At 48.1% G+C, this 13,556-nt stretch overlaps 1 protein-coding gene across 1 annotated transcript in view; it reads left to right on the top strand.

The window, feature by feature from the left end:
• Positions 1-3,707, top strand: part of KCNN4 (potassium calcium-activated channel subfamily N member 4) — a 15,264-nt gene extending 11,557 nt beyond the window's left edge. The window contains exons 6-8 of the mRNA XM_004388778.1: positions 123-241; positions 829-898; positions 3,539-3,707. Of these exons, the coding sequence (XP_004388835.1) occupies positions 123-241; positions 829-898; positions 3,539-3,703 (354 nt within the window). The 3' untranslated portion in view covers positions 3,704-3,707. The remainder of the gene's footprint in view (positions 1-122; positions 242-828; positions 899-3,538) is intronic.
• Positions 3,708-13,556: the final 9,849 nt, after the last annotated feature.

Raw genomic sequence — 13,556 nt, 5'->3', positions numbered from 1 at the left:
TCCTCCCTCAGACCCAGGAGTCCAGGCCCCCGGCCCCCTCCTCCCTCAGACCCAGGAGTCCCGGCCCCCGGCCCCCTCCTCCCTAGCCCTATCTCCACTGACGCTGTGCCACCTGCCCCCAGATAAAGGAATCTGCTGCCCGAGTGCTGCAAGAGGCCTGGATGTTCTACAGATATACACGCAAGAAGGATTCTGGAGCTGCCCGTAGGCATCAGCGCAGGCTGCTGACCGCCATCCACACGTGAGGGCTTCTCTGTGTGCGCACGTGCACACCCGTGTCCGTATCTCCTCCTCTCTGCACTGCGTGCATGCGTGTGTGTGTGCGTGTGTGCGTGCACGCGTGTCCAGGTCAGGACACCCACAGTGGGTCAGAACACATATCCGCTCAGATCTGACCGTGACTCTGTGTCTTTTTTTTAAATTGTATTAGATCTATTGTTATGTAACAAATTGCCTCCAAATTTCACAGCTCAAAACAACATACATTTGTTATCTCGTACGGTTTCTGAGGGTCACAAATCCAGGAGCAGCTTAACTGGATGGTTCTTGCTTAGCTCCTCTCATGAGGTTGCAGTCCAGATCTGCATGGTGGATCTATGTGTGTCTCAGAGTGTCTGTGCCCTGTATCGGGGTGCCTGGTTACCTGAGTCTGTACCAGGGATGGGCCCAGGGGTGCAGCCACCGCCCACACCCCTCAGCTCTCTGGCAGCGTTTCCTCTTTGTACCGTGTCTGTGTGGGTCTCTCCTCCTTATCCTACCCCGGAGTTCGGGCCACATCTGGGGACCAGACTTGTAGGAGAAGTGACCCCCTACTTACTCTTCCCACAGGTTCCGCCAGGTGCGGCTCAAACACCGCAAACTCCGGGAACAAGTGAACTCCATGGTGGACATCTCCAAGGTACCGGCAGTCCTGTGGGAGCGGGTCTGGGAGAGAGGCGGGCTGGGGTCGCTGGCAGCGAAATCTAGCCTAGAATGGGGAATACAGGGGGCCTGGCGCACACAAGAACTTTGTAAACGTTTATGATTGAGTAAATGAATGAATGAAGGATGCAATACAGTTTCTTAAACTCATTTAAGGCACAAAAAACCAAAAGCCCAACCACTTGCCATTGAGTCACCTCTGACTCATGGTGACCCATGTGTGTCAGAGGAGAACTGTGTTCTGTAGGGTTTTCAATGGCTGATTTTTTGGAAGTAGATTCTCAGGCCTTTCTTCCAAGGCTTCTTGGGTGGACTTGATCCTTCAACATTTTGGTTAGCAGCTGTTTGTACCACCTAGGCACCATTTAAGGTACAGATCCCTTTTAAATGAAAAAAGAAAAGAAAATGCACAAAGAACCCCAGTGTTTGATTTTAAATTATTTTTATTGTCAAGTTACTTACCAAAACCAAACCAAACCCATTGCTGTAGAGTGGATTTCGACGCATAGCACCCTGTAGGACAGAGTAGAACTGCCCCATAGGGTTTCCAAGACTATAACCTTTAGGGAAGCAGACTGCCACACCTTCCTCCTGCAGAGTGACTGGTGGGTTTAAACCACCAACCTTTCAGTTAGCGGCCAAGTGCTTAACCACTGCACCACCAGGACTCCTTAAGTTACTTACATGTGGACGGATATAAAACTCCTTCCAGCTAGACTCATATAATAATAAAACCCAAAGTAAATATACAAACCAAGTTCAAACAGAAATGGCAAAACCAATAAAATTCAAATATACTACTTTGACATGAACATAGCTGACACTGTTTCAGTAAAACCCGGTCTCTGCTGTTATCTTGGAGGAGGTGCCCAGGGCCACAGGTGCTTCTTTCTATGCAGGGCAAGCTGGCCTGGCCGGACTCAGCTCAGCCACCCCTTTCTTCTTCTCTGACCACTTGATTTTGCCAGCACCTGGGAACAAGGACGTCACACCCCCTTGGCTTGGCTCACAGCACCTTTGTCTTAGCTGGTGGCCTTTGCTTTTTCTCCTTAGTCTTTGACAATTCAAACAGTGGTAAACGCAGTCACAGAAGCAGGACCCAAAACTGCAGGGCAGGCCTCGGTGAGGAGGTGGTGGCCCAGATCTGCCAGAAATAGCAAGTTGTAATTTCTGAAGATTATCAAGCCAAAAATACAAAATACAAAAATTTCCATCGAGGAAAAAAAAAAAAAGGAATTTCCATAGGCAGTTCACAAACCACCAGGGATGAAGCTGTGACTGTAGTAAAAGGGCTATGTGGATTTTAAAGTCAGTTATTCATCAATTCCACAAATATTTAATGAATGCCTACTATGTCTGTCTTGGGATAAGTACAGCCAGAATGCTCCTTAGAAACAAGGATAACAAGGCTTCATCTCACATAGTTTGGACATGTTACCAGGAGGGATCAGTCCCTGGAGAAGGACATAATGCTCGGTAGAGAGTTAGTGAAAAAGAGGAAGACCCTCAACGAGATGGATTGCCATGGTGGCCGCAACAATGGGCTCAAGCTAACGATTGTGAGGATGGCGTAGGACCAGGCCGGGTTTCGTTCTGTTGTGCGTAGGGTCGCTGTGAGTCGGAACCGACTCGATGGCACCTACAACAGCAACTTCGTACGCGGCCTGGATTCCATCCCCGGCCAATGCACGTCATGCGCGGCCACCACCCGTCTGTCGTTGGAGGCTTCAGTGTTGCTATGATGCTGAACAGGTTCCAGTGGAGCTTCCAGACTAAGACAGGACGAAAGGTCTAGTGATCTACGTCTGAAAATCAGCCGGTGAAAACACTATGGAGCACAAGGGGCCGATCTGCAACCTATCACCGGGACGGCGCAGGACCGGGCAGTGTTTTGTTCCGTCGCGTGGCGGGTCAGCGGGAGCTGAAGGCTGACTCGACCGCAGCCAAGAACCATGTTCTAGGTTCGGTTCTAGGTGCTCCCTTGGGCGTATCATTTAATTGCTCCGGGCCTCAGTTTCCTCCCCTGTAGAATGGGAACAGAATTCCTACTACCCATTGGCTTTTGGGAGGATTATAAACCATGCAAGGTGTCCTGGTGGTGCAGTGGTTAAGCACTTGGCTGCTAACCGAAAGGATGGCGGTTCAAACCCATCAGCTGCTCCATGGGAGAAAGATGTGGCAGCCTGCTTCCATAAAGACTGCAGCCTTGGACACTCTATAGGGTCGTTCTACTCTGTCCTACAGGGTTGGTGTTCACTTGACGCCAACAGGTTTTATTTTTGGTTTATAAACCCATGCATGAAAAAGCACCTGGCAAAGTAGCTGGGACGTGGTAGGCGGTCCGTGGTAACTGTTATCATTAGGCGAATCCTCAAAAGGCTGTATTGTTGTTGTTATCTGCTGTTGAGTTGATTGCAACTCATGGTGACCCCATGCGTGCAGAGTAGAATTGCTCCGTCGGGTTTTCAAGGCTGTGACCTTTTGGAAGCAGATCGCCAGGCCTGTCTTCCAAGACACCTCTGGGTGGGTTTGAACCACCAACCTTTCAGCAAGTAGTCGAACGCTTAACCTTTTAACCACCTGGCCAGCTGACCCTTGACTCTCTCTGCCTGCGCAGATGCACATGATCCTGTGTGACTTGCAGCTGGGGCTGAGCAACTCGCACCAGGCCCTGGAGAAGCGCATCGACGTGCTGGCAGGAAAGCTGGACACCCTGACCGAGCTGCTCAGCTCCGCCCTGGGGCCGCGGCAGCTTCCAGAATCCAGCCAGGAGGCCACGTAGCTGGTGAGGGGGCTGGGCCTCAGGCAGGAAGGTGTCCTGGAGGGAGTGCCAGTGACCGGCGCCCTGTGTGGCAAACGGGGTGGGGGTGGCTGGGAGGCAAGGTCACCCTTGGTCTTCCGCTCCAGCTGTCTGGAGGAAAGGCGTCTGAGTTGGGAACTGGGCTGGCGGGAAAGGAAGGAGACGTTCATTCTGCCTGCACTGACCCTCATTGCCCCTCTCTCCCTTTCTTTGCTTGGCCTCTGTCTCTCTCTGCCTGTCCCTGAGCTCTGTCCATCCTATCCCTTTGTCCAAATGCCACCTGCACCCTGGTCTCTTGGTGTCCGGGGACATCGAACTTCCTCCTCCCACCTCTGCCCCTTGGTCTTTGTCTGCCTCCCCCTCGATGTGCCCCCACTCACTCTCCCTCTGGTTTCTGCCCTGCATGTCCACCTATCTCTCTGTTTGTCTGTCTCCCCAGGACTGATGGAGGAGGAACCAGGCTACTTGTCCAGGGGATGAGGTCAAGGACATCCGCCCTGCCACTCCTGACCCAGCCCATCTCACCTCAAGTGCAAGGAGGACTGAAGGGGCCCACCTCGGGGTGGGTTGACGCTCTGGTAGCTGCTGGAGGGGACGCTGGCTAAAGGAGGGAAGCCTTGGCCCAACCCTGCAGCCCCAAATGGGAAAATGGTTGCCCTCCCCCTACACACTTGTCAAAAAAATCCTCACTATGCTGCTATAGATGAAGTTAGAAGTGGAAGTGTCTGGGGGTTGGGACTCCTGGGTCCTGAGGTAGGAGCAGGTTGGGGACCTGAAGTCCTGGATCCTGGGGAACCTCAGTTACCGCTGGACGACCGAACTCAAGGAACCGGGTCTGGGCTGGGCTGAGGCGGCAGAAGAAGGCGCCCCCTAGCAGGAGAGCAAGGAAGACGCGATTTTTCCAGAGCTGCAGAGATTATCTGGCAGCGGGTGGGGGGCCAGCCTGCCAGTCACTCTGCTCTTGTACTTTGTAATAAATACAAGACAAAGTCAGAAGAGGTTGCGGTTTCTTTCGAAACACATGCAAACTTCAAACAGGCAGGTCATCCAGTGGAAAAACCTTGCCCAGCCTGAACCTCAGTTTCCCCACCAATAAAATAGAGGTCATCCCGAAGTGTCCTCCGCAAGCTGGGGAGTCCTTAGCACTTTCCGCACCCCAGGCCAGCTCCGAGGCTAAGAACAAGGGCTTCAAATTCAGACTGACCAGGGTCCAAATCCTGGCTGTGTAACATTGGCCAGAAGGCCTGACTTTTCTGAATATTCTACCCCACCTGTAAAATGGGGCTGCCTGGCCCACGGAACTATTGCCAAGATTAAAACAGAGCGGCACAGAGGGTTGCGCGTTTAGTAAGAACCAAATACGTGTGAGATACTTTATCATTTTATTCTCGTTACTTGTTTTCACACACAATGCGTGGCTGCCCTTTTTCTTTCTTCTGCTGCCCTTTTCCCCTCTAAGGAGCCTAGGTTGCGCAGTGGTTAAGCGCTCGGCCGTGAACCGAAAGGTCGGCGGTTTGAAACCACCAGCCTCTCTGGGGGAGAAAGATGTGGCAGTCTGCTTCCGTGAAGATTCCAGCCTTGGAAACCCTGTGGTACAATTCTACTCTGGCCTATAGGGTCGCTATGAGTCGGAGTTGACTCCATGGCAATGGGTTTGGTTTGGGATTTTTTTTTCCCCTCTACTCCCGCCTCCACCAGAACCCAGATGACAGCTCACCATCAAGACACTCACAAGAGACCCGAACCGTCGCACACACCCGTTTCACATCAGTGCCAGGGGAGTCCGCCAGATTCAGAAAGGAAACGAGTAGGGGACTGGCACTTCCAGAAGCCCCTTGAGTACCCAGCTCTTCGCTCCCAGCTTTTAATAAATCACCCCAACCACGCTCCGCCCCACACACCCCACCGGCATTGTGCAGATATAGAAACTGAGGTTCCACGAGGAGCCGGGGCCAGGAAGCTGCAGGCTCCGGATTCACACCCAGCCCTCCCTCCCTGCCCCGCCTGAGGTGAGTCAGAGGCGAGGTGGCCTTGGGCCTCGAACCCAGGTCTGACTTCCCACAGAGGCTTCTTCGCAGCGTGACTCCATGATTCAGCCTTTGCGGGGGGGAAGCCCAGTTTGTGTGTCATCCTCTGCTGAGCTATCTTTGGATTTCCCTAAAAGTCCACAACCAGCCGCGCCCCTCAGTCCTGGAAGCTAAAGCGGGGCCTCCACCAGCTACGGCCACAGGAAGCTACTTCTGCCTTCCTCTGGATGCCAGCCCACCTGGGAGTAAAAGGTGGGGGCCTGAGACAGGAACAAGACCCCTGAAAACATCTCCAACACCTCCCCTTGAAGGAAGTCCTCCTAGTTGTGCTGCCAAATTTCCCATCATTTCTCAGTCTTCGGGGACCACTCTGACCTCGTCCCCCCTTTCAGCTGACAAGCTCCTTCCTACTCCTTTAGGTTTAGATGTCACCTCCTCTAGGAAGCCCTTTCTGAAGCCCCTAGATAAGCCAGGTACCCCGCCCTGGGTTCTCCCAGCCCTATAAACCTATCCCAATCAAAATAATAATATCAAGCTAAGCACCACGCTAAGCCTTTGACATAAACAGTATCACAAAATCCCCACAAAAGGAGGCAAAGTGGGTACTGTTCATCTCGTTTTACAGATGAGGAAACTGAGGCACAGAGCAATTAAGAAATCTGCCCAAAGCCACAGCAAAAGAGGCAGAGGAGCTGGGATTTGACCTGGGTAGTCCCTGGGTGACACAAACGGTTTGTGCTTATCTACTAACCAAAAGTTGGCAGTTCAACCTATGGAAGAAAAGCCTGGCAATCTGCTTCTGTAAAGATTACAGCCAAGAAAACTCTACACGGCTCAGTTCCACTCCATAACGTGAGGTTGCCGAAAGTCAGAATTGACTTCGGGCAATGTTTTTTCTTTTTTTTAAGCCTTGCTCCAGATCCCTTGCACTTAGGCCATGGCCCATTCAGGCACTCAGGCACCATCAGAGTCCTTTTTGTTCACTGTTGTGACTTCCATGCCAAGGGTGTGGTATATGCAGGGCTTCAGTGAATAGCACTGAGTGTACACAGTGACTACTTGGGGCGAGGGGAGGGCAAAGCACTTCACCTTCTACCGTATGTTGTATTGGTTTCAGCTGAGACAAGGTTAAACCAGTTGCCATCGAGTTGATTCCGACTGGTGGCGACCCCATGTGTGTCGGAGTAGAACCGGGCTCCACAGGGTTTTTTTCAACGGCTGATTTTTTGGAAAAAGATCGCAAGACCTTTCTTCTGAGGAGCTGGGTAGATTTGAATGTCCAACTTTTCAGTTAGCAGTCAAGGGCATTAATGATTTGCACCACCCAGGGATCCAAGACAAGGTCAGAAGGGACTTTTTACTAAGAAACTAGGAGAACGCAGGAGATCTCTAGCTCTGAATTATCTCAGATCTCCCCCACCTACCTGCCCCCATTCTCCCGTGAGGCACTCTGATCGCAATGCCCTCTCTGTGGTCCTCTTAACACTCCCGCTCTTACTGAATCAACGCTTCCGGAGGGCGCTGGGCCGGGTGCTGCAGTCCCGTGGGGACTTGGGCTACTTCTCTCTCCTACTTTTTCTCTTCACACTCACAGGAAGACTGGGTGGGGAAAAGGGGGCCCAGGAGAGGTTGGGGCATGCCCAAGGCTAAACAGTCAATTAGGGGCTGAGGCTGGGACCAGGCTTCTGTCTCTCCCTTTTCACGCATCCCCACATGGCCCCCTGAGGCCCTTTTTAACATCCAGACATGACGGGCTCCTCCCTCTCTCCATACTTTTCTATGGCTCCCACTTGCCTTCCTGTCAAGACCTACCTCCTAAGCCAAGCTCTTTTCCTTTGAAATCTAATTTACATGCAACAAAGTACACACATTTTAAGTGTTGTTGTTGTTAGGTGCCGTCAAGTCAGTAAGACAGAAGAAAACACTGCTCAGTCCTGTGCCATCCTCAAAATCGTTGCTGTGTTTGAGCCCATTGTTGCAGCCACTGTGTCAATCCATCTCATTGAGGATCTTCCTCTTTTTCTTTAATCAAAATTATTCTGAAATGTATATTGAAGTACAAAGGACCTACAAGAGACAAAATCCTTTGAAAAAGATGGGAGGACTTGCCATATCAGATGCTAAGACTTGTTATAAAGTTACAGTAATTAAGAACAGAATAGAGTTCAGAAACCGAGCCCTTGTATGTATGGATACGTGATTTATAACAAACGTGGCACTACAGAGCAATGAAGACAGGATGGTCTTTTCAACAAATGGTGGCTACACAGATGTTTGCCGTGTAGTTATTCTTTAGATTGTACAGATGTGGATGTTGTTGTTAGGTGCCATCGAGTCGATTTTGACTCATAGCAACTATCATAAGCGAGGTTCTCTGGAGAAGCAAAACCAATGAACATATATAAAGATTTATCTCAAGGAAATGGCTCTGCAATTGTGGAGGCTGGCAAGTCCCAAATCCGCGGATCAGGCATCAGGCTGGCGTCTTCACTTGATTCATGTGGTTGCAGGGGATGAGATGAATCCCAAATCTGCAGGTCAGACGACAGGCTGCTGGCTCACAGGACTGCGGAGGCTGATGAATCCTAAGATTGGCAGGCAATACATCAGGCTGCTAGCTCAAGTCCACCAAGAAAGCAGCGCCGGGAGCAGAGCACGTCCTTTGGACCTGAGGTTCCTGTGTTGAGATGCTCCCAGACCAAGGGAGAATCTTCCTCTTTTTTGATGACCCTCCACTTTACCAAGCATGATGTCCTTCTCCAAGGATCAGTCCTTCCTAATAACCTACCCAAAATATGTGAGATGGAGTCTCACCATCCTCGTTTTTAAGGAGCGTTCTGGCTGTACTTTTTCCAAGACAGATTTTTTCGTTCTTCTGGCTGTCCGTGGTATATTCAGTATTCTTCACCAACACCTTAATTCAAAGGTATCAATTCTTCTTTGGTCTTCCTTATTCATTGTCCAGCTTTCACTTGCATATGAGGTGGCTGAAAATACCATGGCTTGGGTCAGGCACACCTTAAGTCCTCAAAGTGACATCTTTGCTTTTTGACACTTTAGAAAGATCTTTTGCAGGTTTGTCCAATGCAATACGTCCTTTGATTTCTTGACTGCTGCTTCCATGGGCGTTGATTGTGGATTCAAGTAAAATGAAATCCTTGACAACTTCGATCTTTTCTCCATTTATTATGATGTTGCTTACTGGTCCAGTTGTGAGGATTTTTGTTTTAGGTTGGGGTGTGATCCATACTGAAGGCGGTGATCTTTGATCTTCATCAGTAAGTGCTTCAAGTCCTCTTTACTTTCAGCAAGCAAGGTTGTGTCATCTGCATAACGCAGGTTGTTAATGAGTCTTCCTCCAATCCTGAAGTCACGTTCTCCTTCATATAGTCCAGCTTCTCGGATTATCTGCTCAGCATACAGATTGAAAAAGTATGGTGAAAAGATGCAAACCTGATGCACACCTTTCTCCCCCTTGTTCTGTTTGAACAACTGCCTCTTTGTCTAAGTACAGGTTCCTCATGAACACAATTAAGTATTCTGGAATTCTCATTCTTTGCAATGTTATCCATAATTTGTTATGATCCACACAGTCAAATGCCTTTGCATAGTCAATAGAACACAAGTAAACATCTTTCTGGTATTCTCTGCTTTCAGCCAGGATCCATCTGACATCAGCAATGATATCCCTTGTTCCACATCCTCTTCTGAATGGGGCCTGAATTTCTGGCAGTTCCCTGTTGATGTAAGGCTGCAACCGCTTTTGAATGACCTTCAGCAAAATTTTACTTGTATGTGATATTAATAATATTGTTCAATAATTTCTGCATTCTGTTGGATCACCTTTCTTTGGAATGGGTACAAATATGGATCTCTTCCAGTCGGTTGGCCAGGTAGCTGTCTTCCAAACTTCTTGGCATAGGCGAGGGAGCACTTCCAGTGCTGCGTCCGTTTGTTGAAACATCTCAATTGGTATTCTGTCAATTCCCAGAGCCTTGTTTTTCACCAATGCCTTCAGTGCAGCTTGGACTTCTTCCTTCAGTACCATCGGCTGTTGATCATATGCTACCTTCTGAAATGGTTGAATGTTGACCAATTCTTTTTGGTATAGTGACTCTGTGTATTCCTTCCATCTTCTTTTGATGCTTCCTGCATCGTTTAATATTTTCCCTGTAGAATCCTTCAATATTGCAACTCTAGGCTTGAATATTTTCTTCAGTTCTTTCGGCTTGAGAAATGCAGAGTGTGTTCTTCTCATTTGGTTTTATATCTCTAGGTCTTCGTACATTTCATTATAATACTTTACTTTGTCTTCTTGAGCAACCCTTTGAAATCTTCTGTTTAGCTCTTATAATTCATCTTTTCTTGCTTTCCCTTTACTATTCTACACTCAAGAGCAACATTCAGAGTCTCTTCTGACATCCATTTTGGTCTTTTCTTTCTTTCTTGTCTTTTTAATGACCTCTTGCTTTCTTCGTGTATAATGTCCTTGGTGTCATTCCACAACTTGTCTGGTCTTTGGTCATTAGTGTTCAAATCTATTCTTGAGATGGTCTCTAAATTCGGGTGGGATATACTCAAGGTTGTACTTAGGCTCTTTTGGACTTGTTTTAATTTTCTTCAACTTGAAATTGCATATGAGCGATTGATGATCTGTTCCACAGTCAGCCCCTGGCCTTGTTCTGTCTGATAATACTGAGCTTCTTCATCATCTCTTTGCACAGATGTAGTCAATTTGATTCCTGTGTATTCCATCTGGTGAGGTCCACATGTATAGTAGCCGCTTACGTTGTTGAAAAAAGGTATTTGCAATGAAGAAGTTGTTGGTCTTGGAAAATTCTGTCATGCGATCTCCAGCGTTGTTTCTATCACCAAGGCCATACTTGCCAACTACCAATCCTTCTTTGTTTCCAACTTTTGCATTCCAATCGTCAGTAATTATCAATGCATCTTGATTGCATGTTTGATCAATTTCAGACTTCAGAAGTTGGTAAAAATCTTCAGCTTCTTCATATTTGGCCTTAGTGGTTGGTGCGTAAATTTAAATAATAGTTGTATTAACTGGTCTTCCTTGCAGATGTATGGATATTATCCTGTCACTGACAGCGCTGTACTTCAGAACAAATCTTGAAATGTTCTTTTTGATTTTAAGCAGAGTCTCATTTAATTCGTACAATGCATTCACCTGAGTAATCACCACCCAGATCAAGCTACAAAGTTTCCAGCCCCTGAAAGCTTTTGTTCCCTTCCCAGTCAATACTTTCCTCCGCCCCAGGTCACGGCCACTCCAACCTCTAGCACCACTGATTCATTCTGCCAGTGTTTGAACTTTAGGTAAAAGGAACCCTGTGGCATGCCCTGGCATGTATCTGCTTCTTGGGCTCCTTTTACTGGCTGTGGGATCTATCAGGGCTGCTCATGCTTTTCCACGGCACAGTAGTGTTTCATGGTGTCGATATACCCACGGGCCTCACCTTGGGGGCTCTCCAGATCTGGCCCCTCCCTGTGCTAGCTGCTTCAGCCACACTGGGCTCCTCTTCTTTCCCAGACATTCTTTGTGAGACCTGCCCACTGCTCTCCCCTCCTTCTTGCCCCATCCACTTAGAACAAACCTCACCTCTATTTGCCCAGTTTTTTTTATGGCCCATAAATTAACAGAAGCTGTATTATCTACATCAAAACCAGACTGGCAGTCCAAAGACTCGCTTTGAGCTTTTATGTTGTGTGGAATAGCTGCCAAAATATCAAAACCAGGAGAGTGGTTTTTACCATTTGGTAGGGGGAGGGTACAATGGTAAAGACTTCCTTTCTTCTACTGGGGATGACCTGACCCTCGTTCAAGTCAAGTCCAACCCTTCTTTCTACCTGTCTCCTGCTCATACCCTGTCTCATCTCCCCAAGAACAGGGCACCTAAGTCTCTCCATCCGTTCTCCCTGCATAATTCCATGAGCATACAAACATGCTATGATTTCTCTCAGCTTAAAAACATCCTGCTAGAACTTGAAGAAATATTTTAGAATCTCCATTAACCTTGAAGTTCACTATTATTCACCAAACATCCTGGAATTAAAATCCAGTATCTTTATTTTAGAAATTGTAAAATGACCAGTATGTAGAAATCCTTTAAAGGTAAGTTCAGTATGCAACAACATGGATACTCTCACAGACATAAAGAGCTAAAACAAACCAAGACACACAAGAAGACATGCTCTCAGATTTCATTTATCTAAAGTTCACGAAGAGGCACACCTACTTTCAGTGACAGAAATCAGATTAGCGGTTGCTTCTGAAGTAGAGGCATTGATAGGGAAAAGGCATGAGGAAACTTTCTGGGCTGTTGGAAATGTTCCCTATCTTGTGCTGGGTGGTGGTTATATGACTGTTTACATTTGTAAGACTTCATTGATCTGTGTGCTTAAGAGCCATGCCCTTTATGTACTCTACTACATTTAAGTTTATACCTCAACAAAAAGTTACAGAAAAAAAAATTACTTATAAATTTTTCCTATAGAATCTGTATTATGATATTGAGAAGTTTTCATAACGTATTTAGATTGGATGGAAAAACAGGCTTCCCTTGACCCCATAAGGAGCCCTGGTGCCACAGTGGTTAAGTGCCTGGCTGCTAATTGAAAGGTCGGCAGTTGGAACCCACCAACCGCTCCGCGGGAGAAAGCTGTGGCAGTCTGCTTCTGTAAAGATTACAGCCTGGGTAAACCTATGGGGCAGTTCCACTCCTTCCTATGGGGTCGCTATGAGTTGGAATCGACTCCACGGCAACGGGTTTTTTGTTTTTGTGTTGACCCCATGTCCGCCTTGACTACTTTCCTGTATCTCCACTCCCCTTTATAGCAAAATTCCTAAAAAGAGTTGTCTAAACACATTGAACCCACTCCAACCCCACCATCGCTCCACTAAGTCCAGTTGTCAAGGTCACCAATGACCCCCACGTTGCCAAATCCAATGGTCTACTGTCCCAGTCCTTTTGATTCTTGACCTCTCTTGAGTATCTAACATAGTCAATTGTTCCTTCGGCGTCCAGGTTGCCAGTCTCCTGATGCCCCTGCATCCTCACTGACTGCCCCCTTCCCCGAGATCTTTAGCTGTGGGAGGCCCCAAGTCCTCTGCTCTCCCCACCTCCTGGGCCTGGCTGAGCTCAGTAAATCCCAGAGCTTTAAAATGTGTGTTGTTGTTGTGTGTTGTGGAGTTAATTTCTGACTCTTAGCGACCCTACAAGACAGAGTAGAACTGCCCTGTAGGGTTTTCTAGGCTGTAATCTTTACAGGAGCAGATCACCAGTCTTTCTCCTGAGGAGCCTCTGGGTGGGTTCAAAGCCCCACCCTTTAACTTCCTCTCCAAAAAACTCTAAAATTTAGCATACCCATGTGTTTATGGGTGAAATGATAGGACATCTGGAATTTGCTTAAAAGGAAAAAAATCAACTCCAGGAAAAAGCATGCTTCGGTGTGTGCAGTGCGATGGATCACTTTTCCGTGGTCTTTCTAGCCATGGTCTGTAACTCCCACCCAAGTGATTGGACAGGGCTGTGTGATAGGGTAACTGTGGCCCACCAAATGGATTGGTCAGTTTTGCCATCCTGCTGGGCTTGAGGTGAGCTATCCCAGGGGAGGGAAAGAGAAGATCCCAGCACCACCAAGGAAGAATAGCCGGGAGCAGAGAGCGCATCCTCTGGACTCAGGAGAAGCTCCTGGAACCAGGAGACAGAGAGAGAGAGAGAGAGAGATGTAACCCTGAAGACCGTGAGAAGCAGTAGCAGGAGAGACTTTCAGCTAGAAAGCTGAGTGCC

This window comes from Trichechus manatus, unplaced genomic scaffold, assembly GCF_000243295.1.
Source record: "Trichechus manatus latirostris isolate Lorelei unplaced genomic scaffold, TriManLat1.0 scaffold00216, whole genome shotgun sequence".
In the NCBI taxonomy this organism is placed as follows: domain Eukaryota; kingdom Metazoa; phylum Chordata; class Mammalia; order Sirenia; family Trichechidae; genus Trichechus; species Trichechus manatus.
This window is presented reverse-complemented; position numbering and strand designations above follow the sequence as displayed.